The sequence below is a fragment of the Epinephelus lanceolatus genome, chromosome 14 (assembly GCF_041903045.1).
Source record: "Epinephelus lanceolatus isolate andai-2023 chromosome 14, ASM4190304v1, whole genome shotgun sequence".
In the NCBI taxonomy this organism is placed as follows: domain Eukaryota; kingdom Metazoa; phylum Chordata; class Actinopteri; order Perciformes; family Serranidae; genus Epinephelus; species Epinephelus lanceolatus.
In genome coordinates, this window is record NC_135747.1 from 8,695,567 (window position 1) to 8,710,934 (window position 15,368).

A 15,368-nucleotide genomic window follows, 5' to 3' on the forward strand; every position below is an offset into this window, starting at 1 on the left:
TCCAAGGTAATTGGTAATTATGCTGTATTTCTGAAAACATGTCGGCCTAGGGTCAGCGAAGGGACATGGTTTTAGGGCTAATGCTAATGGTCTACTAAAGTTAATCCACAAAGTGTAATTGTACAGTACACTCAGATGACGCTAATGAAACAATAGTATAATTACATACTCAGTGTATTATGCAAACTAGGCTAGAGGGTTTCAAAGTGGCTCGAAAAACAGACATCAGATGCTAAATCCAGAAAGCCATGTAGGAGGGGTCAAAGCATCCAGAAGAGAAAAAGGCCAGATAATAGCCTTGTTGAATCACAAACACAAAATGTGCAAAACAAAAGCAGCAGAAGAACCTAATAAAAAGGAAGAACCACAACAAGCCCATTCTACCACCAGAAGTCTCCGGAAGAAGAAAAAGAGGAGGAAGAACCGGAGCTGATTAGCCATAATCTGACCGGCATGTCACAGATAAGTAACCTGTCACCACGCAAGGCTGAGCCAGGGCCCATTGGAGAAGAGGAACCACCACAGGAGAAGTTAGCTAACATTTGTTTTAGCTAGCAATAAGAAAATTAGCTTGAAATGGTCAACCCTGTTACCTTTTTAGACTAACAGGATTTGACATGTGAGTAACAGGGATGACACAGATCAGTGTTTACACTACTTTTACTGTCTTTTAAGGTTAGCCTAATAAAATTAAAACATTTTTAAAGGTCATCATGTAAGTATTATTGAGCATATATCCATGATGAAATTGGTTGTCTCTTTTACTGTGAAAATGAGGCCTTTGATATGTGATGAATTTGTATGGTCTGGCTGTTCCAAGTCATGTTTAACTGCTACAAAAACATTTTTACTAGTCGTTAGAGTGTTAAATGAATGAAATGCTGTTCCATCTAAATCAATATCACTTAAAACATGACTCAATGTGTTTTTCTATGATATACAACAATACCAAGCAAGTGCAAAACAATATTCTGTAACTAATGATACCATACAATACGATATACTTTATTGTCCCTGTGAGGAAATTTGTCTTTGACTTAAGTGCTGTGCACATTGCCTGTTTCTACAAAAATATCAACAAACAACAAAAACGCATAACACATAAATACACAACAATACATCATACAGCATTCTCTTAAAAGGGCACCATGGCACTTGGGAGGTAAAAGCTCGTAGTAGTGTGTAGACAATTGTGCAGTGTAGGCAGTAGAATGTGTGTCATCCGTTACTCTATCAATCCTGTTGTTGTCATTAATTTCATAACAATGTAAGAAATAACTATTAAAATAGACTTTCAACTCTTACTATTATAACTAAAACTATAATATTTTGGACAGGGCCATTCTTTCAATATGTCTCTTTAAAAATATATATCTTTTTTCTTAATAGGGTAAAGGGTAAAATAAAATTAGGGTGCACTTGGTAATCTGAATATCCACTTCTCAAAATAATCTCAATGAAAACAGGGAGTAAAGTACTGCTCATATATGTGCCATCTGTTACATATGTCTAATTAGGAATATTAGATACAGTAATACTCGGGTCAATGAGAGGATTTAAAATTCCTGTTACTTTAAACTGTCTTTAATCCCTGGCTACTTAAAAAGTGGAAATTAAATTTAAATTTAAAGTTTTCAGGATTGAAAAGGCATCGATCTCGTGGAATGACCCATCTGAGTTAAAATAGATGGTTTGATGAACAGATCAGTAAAGCTCAGCAAATCAGTTCATGACCAGGGTTGTTTGGGGATATGACCTAAAGTACAGACCTTTCAGAAAAAGAACATAAAGTTCCTGACAGGTAGAAGTTGTTTACCATAGCAAAGGTTATCATGTCATCTGTGACTCTACTCATGCTAGCCAAATGCTTTCCAATGATCTAATGTAGCATATCCATTTAGGGGCGGTAAGGGAGGAGATCTGATGGAGGATGACTATATAGGATTAGAGAAAAAGGTGTATGAACTTTTGGAGCAGTGCAGATGGCCTGATCAGTTGCTGGGGGACACTTGTTGCCATGGTCTGAAATGAACCAGGACCTGATGATTCACTGAGTGAACTGCTGTTCCCAATTTTTGAGACTTTTGGCCTTGTTCTTTGAAATCCAAAGAGGTCGTGAGTAAAAGAGCAATTGGCTAAAGACAGGGAAAGAATTGACTGATTGTCTCTGATTAATTCTGTTTTGATTGCACTTATTACACCTGATTGATATTACTGTTTTATTGCTGTAAGCTTCTGCATACTTCAATTCATCTGTAGTTGAAGTAAAAGTTTTCTGTGTTTATTACAATTGATTTAAGGGTTTCTTAATCACGTAGCCTCTCCTCAGTAAATTTACAGATTGTGTGCAGCCAAGTCAGGCCCAGAGAGAGACATAGGCTCTCATGGGTTGGTCTAGACTCAAAAATTGACATTTCCCTAACAGCAAAAGTATACTTGCAGCCTAAGTAATTGCCAGCAACCAAAAACAACTGTTATATTTTAGAGGGGAGCTGTGTTCTCATCTAGTATTTTCATCTTCAAGCCTCTAAAGGTGCTAGTGAGAAGGCAGTGGGGAAGGCTTTAGGAAGACAGTTAATAGCTGGATGAATCACCTTTGCACCAGTCTATATTGATTAGAAACTTGCACTGTGGGACAACAGGCAGGCTAATCTTGTGCACTTTAATGTGGAGGCTGGTCTGGACTCTAATACAGTAGTGCCAGGATAACAAAGGAAAGAAAGCTTACTTGGACCTGTTAGTAACTGTCTACGTAATCACACAAGATAATATGGCATTATTGAATTATGGTTGATCTGTTATATGCTTGCTAAAATATGTTGACAGAAAAACAGCATTTTCTGCAATAGTGTGCAACCATACGTTGCTTTATTTTAGTTATTGCTAATAAGTTGAGGACAATGATCAACAGTGCTAAAGTTAATTAACAAAATAACACACTTGCCTGGATTAATAATTTGTCAGTATGTTTTCGGGAAAAGACGTAGTTAGATCATAATCTGAGGTGTGAGACTTTTTCCCTCTTGAAGTTTTTGTCCAAGGTCTTGGTCCAGGTTGAAAGGTAGAGCCTAATTTTTACCCACTTCCTGACAGTTAGGGAGGAGATGTTTTTCAGGTTGTGCCATTATTGTCATCATTATTACTATTTTTTTTTTTTTTTTTTGAAGGAAACAGCAGAATATTACAGCCAAGGAGTAGAGATAATGTGGTGGTAACTTCTTCCCAGAAACGTTGTATTGGAGGTGGTTGTCATTTGTATTGAGTGTACATTGAGTGCATATGTCTGATGCAGCAAATCCCATTATGTGCCTCTTGTGCTGTGTGATCCGTGTTCTGTGGATGACTTTGTATTGTTTAGCTTTATTTTGGTATTTTTGGACATGCTAAAGGTGTTATTACAGATTTTATTCCAGAAGTGGTCATCTGAATATTGAGGTCTTTTTTTCCACTTGTCTATTGGAATGTGGGGTGCTACAGTAGAGTCTGTGGAGTTTATTAGATTATACAGTTTTGAGAGCGGTTTGTTTGATTTTGTAATTTTATTTATGCTATCCAGTAGTCGTAGTTGTTGTTCAAAGTGTGATATCTACTTCTTCTTGACCGAGTGTTTTAATTGGATATATTGTAAGTATTGTTGTATCTCAATGCCATACATGTCAATAAGCTGTTGGTATGTTATGTGATTGCTATTTCTTGGCCTTCAGTTTGCTCTGTGTTGATCCATGGATGGTGGTGATAAGTTGCATGGATGAGGTGTATTATTCGTGTGTCCAGTGTATTGAACCATTTTGCTGTGGGTTGGGTTGGGATCATTACGAATAAGTAATTTATTTTTGGTAATATCATCATTTTTACTGTAGCTATACATCCTATGATAGATAGTCGCAGTGTCATTATTGGTTTAAATCATCTTGTACTTGTTTTTAGTAGTGGGGTGAAGTTAAGGTGGATCAACTCAGCTTGGTGGAGAATTCTATACCTAAATATGTGATGTTGCCAGTAGTAAATGGTACTGTAGGTGGGGGATGTGGGATGAGAGCCCTCGGAAGATATTGGCAGGACAGTAAATTTATTCCAGTTTATTATATAATCAAAGATGTTGAAGTATGTGTTGATGATTTTGCAAGTTCTTGCATTGACTTATTTGGATTTTGCAGGAATAGGAGTACATCATCTACATATAAGCTAATTTTATGTGTTATGTTATTGGTGTGGATGCCTGTAATGTTATTGTTTTTACGTATTGCTGCTGCTAATGATTCAACGGAGAGTGCAAACAGTGAGGGTGAGAGCGGACATCCTTGTCTGGTGCTTCTGTGGAGTGTGAAACTTTGTAAAATACGGTTGTTAAAGGGGCAATAAGCGAAATTCATCATTTCTAGATTGAAGGAATTAAAAAATTGCTATGTGAAGAACTAGAGGTGTAATTTCATCTGGAGTATAGCATGACCTCACACACCCTCTCTCTGTGTTGATCTCCAGCCCATTGTTTACAAGCCGGTACGGCTGCGCGTTCATGTGCCCGCCAGGCTCACGGGCTCGCGGTGAAGAGTTGGAACGTTAGCATAGCAGCCGACTAGTGCTAAGGCTAATGTCCCCACGCCAGAGCTCGCCGGAGCCGAGAAGCAGGCTCCCGGAACATTAGCATAGCAGTCGACTAGTGCAGGCTAATGTCCCCACGCCAGAGCTCGCCGGAGCCGAGAAGCAGGCTCCCGGAACGTTAGCATAGCAGCCGACTAACGCTAATGTCCCCACGCTTCTCGGCTCCGACTCACTGAGCCTGGCGGAGAAGCGTGAGCCCGGCTCCCGGCTCAGTTGGAGCGTTAGTGTGGCAGCCGAGTAAGTGCTAATGCTAACAGGAAAGCAGGGAAATAGCTAAACACAGCAGAGACCGAGAGTGAGTGAAAGACATTGCTAACTGCTAAACTAAGTTGGCTGTTTAGGTTTTATTTCCTCACCCCTGTGGTGAGTGAATCTGCCTACAGTGAAAGCGAGGCTAACCGGTGCTTCCTCCTCAGGCTCCACTTCAGTCAGCTACTAACACACCCAGTTAGCCTCCGCTAGCTTCCCAGCTAGTGGCTCTACGTATGGATCCAACCGGAGCACCAAGCCCTGGTTTGTTATTCAGGTTAATGTGGGAAGAAGCAGCGGGTATATCGGGCAGCTGAGCGAAGTGGAGCTTGCGGAAGAAACACCGGGACTGTCTGGATGTGATAGTCTGTGGAGGTGCTGCGGTACTCGCCGGCACAGACGAGGCGAGCGGGGGGGTTGTTGGAGAGCAAAGGCAGAGGGAGGAGTGGCTCATGACACACTTTGTTTTGCTCTACAGGCAGTGCACAACAGCGAACCTAGCGGTGAAACGATTTCGCTTATTGCCCCTTTAATCAAAATTATGGCACTTGGAGTTTTGTAGAATGTTGTGATCCATTGAATAAAAGACTCTCCAAAACCAATTTCTTTTCAAGGTTTTTATGAGGAATGTCCAATTTACTTTGTCAAATGCTTTCTCGGCATCTAGTGAGAGGATGATAGTGTTACAGTTGTTTTGTTGGACTATACTAATCAAGTTGAAGAGACTGCATGTGTTATTTGATGAATGTCTGCCTTTAATAAATCCTGTTTGATCTGGGTGAATGAGGGATGGGATAACTAATTCAAGTCGGGTTGCAAGTGCTTTGCATGGGCTGGACTTTTTTTTTTAATCTTATTTGCCATTTTGGTGATGATGTTTGCCTACAGTGTTTTTAAAATTCTGTGGGGAGTTATTTGCCCTACACTTAAAGAAAATTAAGAGAGTTATGGTTAATAATGTCATAATTAAAACAAGTCTGCAAGCCTGGCAAGCAATAAGAAAGCTGGAAGGTCATACAAATACACTGTCTCCTCTAGCTCCCGTATACTGTAACATTGATTTTGCCCCAGCTTGCCCAGACGGTGGGTTTAACATCTGGAGAGATAGAGGGATTTTAACACTGGGGCATTTATTTCATAAAGGAGTGATGCTCCCATTCACAGAAATCGAAAAGAAGTATGACCTACCCCCCAGTAACTGCTTCAGATTTTTCCAAATTCGTAGCTTTATCCAGGATCAAAGCAGCCATGTCTTTGACTGCAAGACTTCGAAAATAGAACGCTTACTTCTCAATAGAGGCAAGAAATCAGTCCTTGGCCAGGGGTATGCTGAACTTAATCTTGCTAGTGATATGACCACAGACTATCTGCGACAGGTGTGGAATAATGATCTTGATCTCACAATGGATGAAACAACATGGGCAGAAATTTGGCAATTAGCAAAGGAGATCTCTATATGTAACAGAACCAGAGAGAGCCAGTTTAGGATATTGCATCGCTTACAGGTTACCCCTCGGCTGAGACATAAGATGAACCCAAGTTTGACAGAAATGTGCTTGAAGTGTCATGTGGAGGTGGGGAGTTATACGCACTGTGTTTGTTCATGCGTTGAAGGGTACTGGAGTGAAATTATTGATAAACTCAATTTGATTTTTGATGTCCACCTTAAACCTGGGCCTGAGGTTCTGCTCCTTGGCTTACCTAGCCTCCAGATTAAATGCTCCGATCAAAGAAGGCTGTTCAATATTCTTACATTTGCTGCACGGAAAAATATATTGTTTAAATGGATTGATAATACACCTCCTACAATTATAGGATGGCATAAACTGATATTTGAGTTAATACCAATGGAATATTTAACATACAGATTCAAATGTAAAACGGCAGTTTTCTTTAAGACTTGGACCCCCTTCTTTAGATATGCTGGTAAAAGACTCACAAATATTATTGTAGGATTTCCAATAAAACCTACCCAAGTTCCACTTGAGCTTATGGCTGACACGTGTTCTCTAAAAAGTGAGTTCTCCACAGTAGATTGTCTTTCAGATTTATTCGACAAAAATACCCCCCCAAAAAAAGGCATACAAAATCCACAGATAAGGTAAACTGCATGTATCTTGTCTACTCGCCTGGACACGGTCCTAACAAATCTCAAACACGGTGTGAACACGGTCAGAAAACCGTGAGCTCCTCTCCCTCTCAAGTCATTCACTAGCTTAGCTTCTAAACACCGTGCCTCAATAAGCTCGAACCTTCTTAAAGCTACAGGCTCCTATTTTTATCTACCACATGGGAACTATTAACGACATTATAAAATGAAATACCAATGTTTGTGTGTTACAATATTAGTGCAAATATTAACTAAATAATAATTATGACTTAAATTAACATTTTTAAAGGCAATTAAATCATGAATCTAACATTAAATCCAAAATATAATCAATTATGAACTTAAATTACTATGAAATACTCAAATTATTCATATGGAACCTACAATTATCTTAGGGAATGATTGACTGCAACACTTATAATTGGCAAAATGACATCTTTGGGTCATAGGGTCAGATTTCTACTTGCTTGGTGATCAATGGTCATTTATTTATTACTCATATTTTGTCTTATGAAATATGTTAGAAATTTTAAATACTTTAATTTTTGAAAGCATGCATCCTTTTTTCATTTATTTCTCTCAAGACTGTTGGTTGTTGCATCACTGTCAATTATAATGGACTGAGCGCTCCTATATGTGCATATGTTTATATAGGTGCTATGACACCTCCCACCTTATACCTGTACACCTGTAAGATATTATTTTTCCTAGTAGGTAGTGGGCTATGTATCTTATGTCAAAGATTTCAGTAAGATGTGTAACTCCCGTGGCCATTGTTGGCCATTTAATTGTAATAAAAATATCTATGAAAAAAAAATTCTGTGGGGAATCTGACATTTTTTGTACTGCCTTTTTGTATTATATGGGTGTTAATGGTCAGTCTAAAATGTCTGCATGGTCTTTTGCTAATGTGGATAATGTAATGCCATCTCTAAAATTTTCTATTTGCTGAGTTTTTTGCCTTGTTGTTATTGTATAGATCAGTATAGCATTGTTTGAAGACGTTATTTACAGTTTGTTGATCATTGGTGATGTTTCCTGTTGAGATGAGTGATTTTTCTATATTGCGGTTGAGTTGATTTGCTAGATATTTGCCAGATTTGTCATTATTTTATAATGGTTGTATCGTAATCGATTACTGTTATGGGATAAATGTTTTCATGTGGGGCTTTTGTAGCTCCAAAGCAGGGAATGTGGTGTGCTGTGTAACATGGCTTTTAAGGATTTGTTATGAAACTGACAAATCAACAATGTTTTTGGACTTGGTGGAGAATATTTTAGATCTTAGTGTAGCAGCATAGAGGTGCTTATTGTCATTGTTTACAATGTGCGCCGCTGGGGGCTGCTAATGAGGTGGGCCGGTATAAAAGCGGCAGTCCTCCCACTGGTTCTTCCTTTGCGCTCCCATCGTCGCCTCTGCGTCACTTCCGGGTCGGAGGTCGTCTGGTCCGACAGGTATGGCTGCACGCTGCTTCACCTCGCTGGCCGTTTGTTTGCCCACGTGCTTAAGGTATTGGTGTTGTGTTGTAGGGCGACTGTCTGTGTGTTGCTCTGGCCCCCCTGTATGCGCTGCTGCGTTTGTTGGCTGTGGTAAGTGTCCTCTCTCTTTGTAGTATAGTTGATGCTATCAGGTGGCTAATGCTAGTGTGGTCGCAGGTAAACGCTGGTGGCTGCATGGAGCCCTCTCTCCCCCTCCCTCCTCTCGTGTGAGTGTGTGTGTGCCCGCGCTGCTGAAAAGGTATGTTATGTGTATTGTAGCACGCACCGCATCATGTTCAGTGTATTTAGCCATGCTAATAGCATTTTTCTTGGTTAGGTGCTAACTGTAGCCAGCTTATCGGGCCGCTGCTGCTTTGTCTCCGCTGCTGCTTTGTCTCCTGTTGTGTCTCCGGCTTGCCTCCATCACGTCTGCCGTTTGTCTCTGCTGCTGCTTGTCGTCACGGCACGGTGGCACGCTGCGGCCCTGTAGGCCGCTCCGCAGCTCTGCTTCCGCCATAGGCACTGTTGCTGTTTCACGTCCGGAGCAGGACGGTTGCTCGTCCGCCCGTCGCGGGCTGAGACATTATTTTTAACCGGGGTTTGGTCCCCCGCATTTTGAGTGAATGAGTGTGTGAGAGTGTGGGATATATTCTATTAGCTTGTTTATTTTTATATTGTTTGGGTTGAACCTGATTTTGTTTGTTTGTATAATTTATTTGTTAATTAGGTTAATTTGAGAGATTTTGTATATGTAATTGGATAATTGTTTGGGGTTTGTTTTCTTTAGCCTTAATTTCTTTTTTGCTTTGTCTATATTTGAGTATTTCAATTGGGCAGTTATTAGTTGTTACATTTTGTTAAGTTTAGACTTGTGATCTGCCCATTAATTACAATTTTTGTAAAATTTTGATTTATTGATTTTGTTTGTTTCATTGCAACCCCACTAATTTGTTTTATCATTCTCCTTTTCAATTGCTGGAGGCCGGTGGTGGCGGTGCTGGTGTTTGGTGGTGGTATCCATCCTTCCGTCTTGTCCGCTGTGTTCCTGGGAGTGGGTTGCTTCACTGAGTGTGTCTGCCACGTGTGCCTGGTGATTTAAGTTGGTTTCTCTTTTTTTGGTGGATCCTTCCCCTTCACTAGTCCTTGTCCACTCACTAGGCCTCAGCCCTGATTAGGTTCTTTCCCCCTCCCTGTGTGAACGTTTTTTTTAAAAGAAAAATGATTGTTTAATAAAGTGTATTTTTTTTTTTAAAACTTGGAACTACGTCTCATGCCCCTTTGAGTAACCGAACCTGTGTGTCTTGTATTGAAGAAGTAATTCCCTGGGTGAAATTCCCAGGGTGGTGTTGTCGAGCCCTTTTCTTGGTAACAGTATTGGCTTTATATCCTTTCACCTCCACCTCGCCACAAAACTTGGCGTTGCCGGCAGGATCACTCTCTTGAACGGCTGAGACGTGTGTTCCTTTTTTTGTGTTGTTGCTGCTGATTTCATCTTGTTGTTTTATTGTGTGCCCTAATTTTGTTGTTCTTTGTATGCAGATTGGAGAACTTGGAGACAAGGCAGCAGCGATTCCTGGCAGATCTTCTGAGAGTTTTGGTGAGGTGTCTACTACAGGTTTGGCCCTTGTGGTGCTGTCGCACCATAGTAACTACTTGTAGGACAGTGAGTTTGTGTTAATTATGGAGGAAGAAATACAGGAACTTAGAGAATTGATTGCACAGTTAAAGGCTGATAATGAGCGGTTGCGACAGGGACAGGCTGGCCCTAGTGTTTTACCATCTACCTCTTCGGCACAACCTATTGCCCCTCCCACTTCTAGTCTCCCTGTTTCGGAGAGACTGATTTTTGTGCCCAGAGATAGGAAGTGTCCCACCTTTAGGGGAAGGACAGGTATAGGGTTGAGTGAGTGGATGGAGGAGGTGCAGGCGAGTATGAGGGCCCGGCGTTTATCCCAGTCCGACCAGGCGTTTTTCCTATTTGACCATCTAGAGGGAGAAGCCAGAGATGAGATTAAGTATCGCTCTGCCGCAGAGAGAGGACCCTGCTAGAATACTTACCATTTTGCAGGAGCTGTATGGGTGTTCAGAGTCTTATGTTGCACTGCAGGAGGCTTTCTTCTCCAGGAGGCAGCAAGAGGGAGAGACTCTTCAGGAGTTTTCCCTTGCTTTGATGGGCCTCATGGAGAAAGTGAAGCAGCGCGCCCCTGCTGACATGCCAAATGCTGAAGCCCTTTTGAGAGACCAGTTTGTTGAGCACGTCTTGAATAGTTCCTTGCGCCGCGAGTTGAAGCAGTTGGTGCGCCGGCAGCCTAACTGCACTTTGCTTGAGGTTAGAGCGGAGGCGATCCGGTGGGAACATGAAGGTTTGCCTGGTGGTGTGAGGGGTCGTAGTCAATCTGTCCCCTCAGTGTATGGTGTCCAGTATGGTGTTCAAGGTGGCCCTCAGGCTGCTGCCCTGCTGTCGTCAGTGTCCGAGATGAGTGAAATGAGGGAGATGTTGAAGCGTCAGCAAGAGCAGCTTAATCAGCTCATGGGTAGCATTGCTCAGCTGCAGAACTCCCATCAGTACAGTCGTCCACCTCGTACTGGCCCAATAATATGCAGGCGTTGTAATCAGCTAGGACATTTTGCACGGGAGTGTGAAGGGGTGCGTGTTCATTCTCGTTCACAGTTCCCCTCACGATCCCCTTCTAATCCTGGTCGGCAGTCTCGCCCCCCTTCGGTGCCGGAAAACTAGTGCCCACCGAACTGCAGAGCCACAGTTTGGGTGGGGCCGCTTCTGGCTCACAGTCTGTTTCACGTAACTTGGATGCTTCTGGGTTGATTTCGTCTTGTCCCCATTTGGATGTGGACATGGGTGGAGTGAAGGTTCCTTGTCTGGTAGACACTGGTTCTATGGTGTCTACAGTTTCTGAGAGCTTTTTCCGCCAGCATCTTGAGCCTTGGGGCCAGGAGCGCCTCCATTCATTTCATTGGTTAGAGCTTAGAGCTGCGGTGACGGTGAAGGTCCGGGGTAAGAGGGCCTGGCGGATCCCTGGCGGCATCATGAAAATCGTGGCCGCCACATGTTCTGAGCAGTATTCAGGCTCCACAGTATTGTTTGAACCTTTGGATACTGGCTTGCCAGCTGGCTTGCTTGCCTCCCCTGCCTTGGTCCGAGTAATCGGGGGCACGGCCTACATACCTGTCATTAATGTTGGCTCCACTGATGTCGTATTGTATCCTCGCACTGCTGTTGGCACACTGGACTTTGTAAATGTTGTCAGCCTTCCTTCAGGGGTCACGGAAGTGCCCCCAAGTGTGGCCACCGTGTCTTCCCAGACAGCGTCCCCTAGTGTGCAGCAGCAGGTAGAGAACATTGATTTGTCTCCGTTGTCTGTTGAGGAACAGGGTCAGGTGAGATCGTTGCTTAGGCAGTATACTCCTGTCTTTTCAGCACACAATGGTGATCTGGGTTGTACAAACCTCATCTCCCATGACATTCCTTTGGTGGATGATACTCCAGTGAGGCAGCGCTATAGGCGCATCCCACCCTCAGAATATGAGGTTGTGAAGGAGCACATCAACCAGTTGCTTGCATCACAGGTCATTCGGGAGAGTAGCAGCCCTTATGCGTCTCCCATTGTATTGGTACGGAAGAAAGATGGCAGCATACGCATGTGTGTTGACTACAGACAGCTCAACAGTAAGACCCGAAAAGACGCGTTTCCTCTGCCACGCATAGAGGAGTCTCTGGATGCGTTGTCAGGTGCTTGCTGGTTTTCAACCCTGGATTTGGCCAGTGGTTACAACCAGGTGCCAGTTACTGAGGCAGACCGCTCAAAGACCGCCTTTTGTACACCTTTTGGATTGTTTGAGTGGAACAGAATGCCTTTTGGGCTCTGCAATGCACCCAGCACCTTCCAGAGGTTAATGCAACGTATCTTTGGGGACCAACAGTGTCAATCCTTACTGTTGTATCTTGATGACATTGTCGTGTTTTCCTCCACTGTGGACCAACACTTGGAGAGACTGAAGGTGGTGCTAGGCCAGCTTCAACAGGAGGGCCTTAAAGCCAAGCTCAGTAAATGCTCTTTCTTCCAGAAAGAGGTGCACTACTTGGGCCATGTGATTTCTGGCGATGGTGTTTCCACAGATCCGAGTAAAGTTGAAGTGGTTGCCAACTGGCTGATTCCCACTACTGCCTCGGAGCTGCGTTCTTTTCTTGGGTTCGCCAGTTATTACCGGCGGTTTGTGGAGGGATTCGCCAAATTGGCAGCCCCTCTGCATAAGGCTGTGGTAGTGCTAAGACTGGTAAGAAGGTCGAGCAACAGCTTCTCAGGTGTTGGACTGACGAGTGCCAGCAGAGCTTTACAACACTGAAGGCTAAGCTCACCAGCGCGCCAGTGTTGGCGTATGCCAATTTTGCCCTCCCGTTCATTCTGGAGGTTGATGCAAGCCATGGTGGCTTGGGAGCGGTTCTTTCTCAGGTGCAGGCAGGCAAGGTGAGGCCTATAGCCTATGCTAGCCGGGGCTTGAGACCCACAGAAAGAAATATGGTGAACTACAGCTCCATGAAGCTCGAGTTCTTGGCCCTTAAGTGGGCCATGACAGCAAAATTTAGAGAGTACTTGCTGGGTAATAAGTGTGTTGTATATACTGATAACAATCCTCTCAGTCATTTGTCCTCTGCTAAACTGGCCGCCACTGAGCAGAGATGGGCAGCCCAGCTAGCCTCTTTTGATTTTGAGATCAAGTACCGGTCGGGGAGGAGTAACACCAATGCGGATGCTCTGTCTCGTCAACATCCCCCTGGCCCTCAGGATGTAGAGGTTATGCTTCCAGGTACTGCCATGCCCAAGCCGTTGCAGCAGGCTTTGGGTTTGAGGAAGCCTGAGGTCATGCAAGCTTCCATTGCAGTCATACCTCAGTACACCACCTCTGAGCTTCGTGCCTCTCAGCAGGCTGACCCTGTTATACAGGAATTGCTTGAACTTTGGAAGCAGAAGCGGCGTCCCAGCCGTGAGGTGCGGGCCTGGCTGTCCCCGTCCACGCTTGTTCTGCTTCGGCAGTGGGACCGTCTGGTTGAGAAAGATGGCATCTTGTACCGTAAGGTGTTTCGCCCAGACGGTGCTGAAGCCGTGTTCCAGCTGTTGTTGCCTAGTGTGTTGACTAGTGAGGTTTTGACCCAAGTTCACCAAGAGCATGGACACCAGGGAGTGGAGCGAACGCTGGCGCTTCTGTGGTCCCGATGTTACTGGCCTGGTATGTCTTCTGATGTGGCCCGATGGTGTCAGACATGTGAGAGGTGTCAAGTGGCCAAAGATGTCCACCCAAGGGCTCATGGGTTCATGGGACATTTGTTGGCCTCACGCCCTAATGAAATCCTTGCCATTGACTACACTACATTAGAGCCTGCCCAGAATGGTGTAGAGAACGTCTTGGTCCTGACAGATGTTTTCAGTAAATATACAGTTGCTGTCCCTACCCGGGATCAGCGTGCTGCCACTGTGGCCAAGGTTTTGGTGTCAGAGTGGTTTTATAAGTTTGGTGTCCCCGCTCGCTTGCATTCCGACCAGGGCCGTAATTTTGAAAGCTCTCTCCTCCAACAGCTATGCAATTTGTATGGCATTGTAAAATCGCGCACTACCCCATACCACCCTGAAGGGAATGGTCAGTGTGAGCGGTTCAACCGGACGCTCCACAACTTGCTTCGCACACTGCCAGTGTCCCGTAAAAGGGATTGGCATGTGTGTCTGCCCCATGTCCTCTATCGCTACAACACAACTCCCCATCAGTCTACAGGAGAGTCTCCCTTTTTCTTAATGTTCGGAGCCTAGACGGCCAATAGATTTCTTGTTGGGTAGAGTTGAGAGTCCTGTTGGTGGGTCCGTTCATGAGTGGGTTCAAGAGCACCAAGCCCGACTGCAGGTGGCTTTTGAAGGTACAAGGGAACGCTTGCAACAGGCTGCTGGTCGCCGAAAGAGGGCCCATGACCAGCATGTCAGAGATCTGCCATTGAGTGAAGGGCAGTTGGTGTTCTTGCGAGACTTCAGTGCAAGGGGGCCCCATAAGACCCGAGATAGATAGAGCTCCATGAGGTATTGAGTGTTGAGGGTACCTAAGGAGGGTGGCTCAGTGTACACCATTGCGCCAGTGGATGACGAAACCAAAGTCAAACGGGTTCGCCGTACCATGCTAAAGGCTATCCTTGGAGTGGACTCGCCTGGTCGTGCCTCTTCCCATAATTCACCACGGGTAGAAGGGCCGCCTCCTGAAGAGGAGTGCTCCTTTGAGTATGACTTGCTTGTTCTTGGTCAGCAACCCTCTGTGGCCGCTTCTGCCTTGCCCTCTGCCAGGCCGGCCATGACCACATTCCAACTGTCAGTGCCGTCAGCGGACCCAGACTCTTCTCGGTCTAGCCCTTTAATGGTTCCCCCTTTGGGAGCTTTAACATCTTTAGCTCCTCATTAAGTTGGTTGTCCTGGTTCCAGCCAGATGGCTCCACGCCGGACCACACGGCAAACTGCTGGCCAGCACCCAAATGTACACCGTCTTCCACGAGCAGCTGGAGATGTCCGGGCTGCTAGTCCCCCTGCTCCTGTGTCCAATGCAGTCTCTGCTTTGTTTAGACCTTGGAGCTAGTTTGCCATGTTAGCCTTAATTTGTTGATCGTCGGGGCGACGATCCAGGGAGGAGGGGTAGGATGTAGCAGCATAGAGGTGCTTATTGTCATTGTTTACAATGTGCGCCGCTGGGGGCTGCTAATGAGGTGGGCCGGTATAAAAGCGGCAGTCCTCCCACTGGTTCTTCCTTTGCGCTCCCATCGTCGCCTCTGCGTCACTTCCGGGTCGGAGGTCGTCTGGTCCGACAGGTATGGCTGCACGCTGCTTCACCTCGCTGGCCGTTTGTTTGCCCACGTGCTTAAGGTATTGGTGTTGTGTTGTAG

General features: G+C 44.5%; 1 protein-coding gene across 22 annotated transcripts in view; it reads left to right on the top strand.

Moving 5' to 3' along the window:
* Positions 1 to 2,125: 2,125 nt before the first annotated feature.
* The window catches only part of LOC117251800 (sterol 26-hydroxylase, mitochondrial), a 31,824-nt gene continuing 18,581 nt past the window's right edge, over positions 2,126 to 15,368 (top strand). For 2 of the 22 annotated variants that reach the window (XM_078174314.1, XM_078174322.1), the window contains exons 1-3: positions 2,130 to 8,551; positions 9,422 to 9,530; positions 9,980 to 10,037. In XM_078174314.1, the coding sequence (XP_078030440.1) occupies positions 8,310 to 8,551; positions 9,422 to 9,530; positions 9,980 to 10,037 (409 nt within the window). In that variant the 5' untranslated portion in view covers positions 2,130 to 8,309. Of the gene's footprint in view, positions 8,700 to 9,421; positions 9,531 to 9,979; positions 10,056 to 11,293; positions 15,294 to 15,368 lie in introns of those variants that run through there. The other 20 variants (XM_078174326.1, XM_078174327.1, XR_013493259.1 and 17 more) reach the window with 18 other exon arrangements.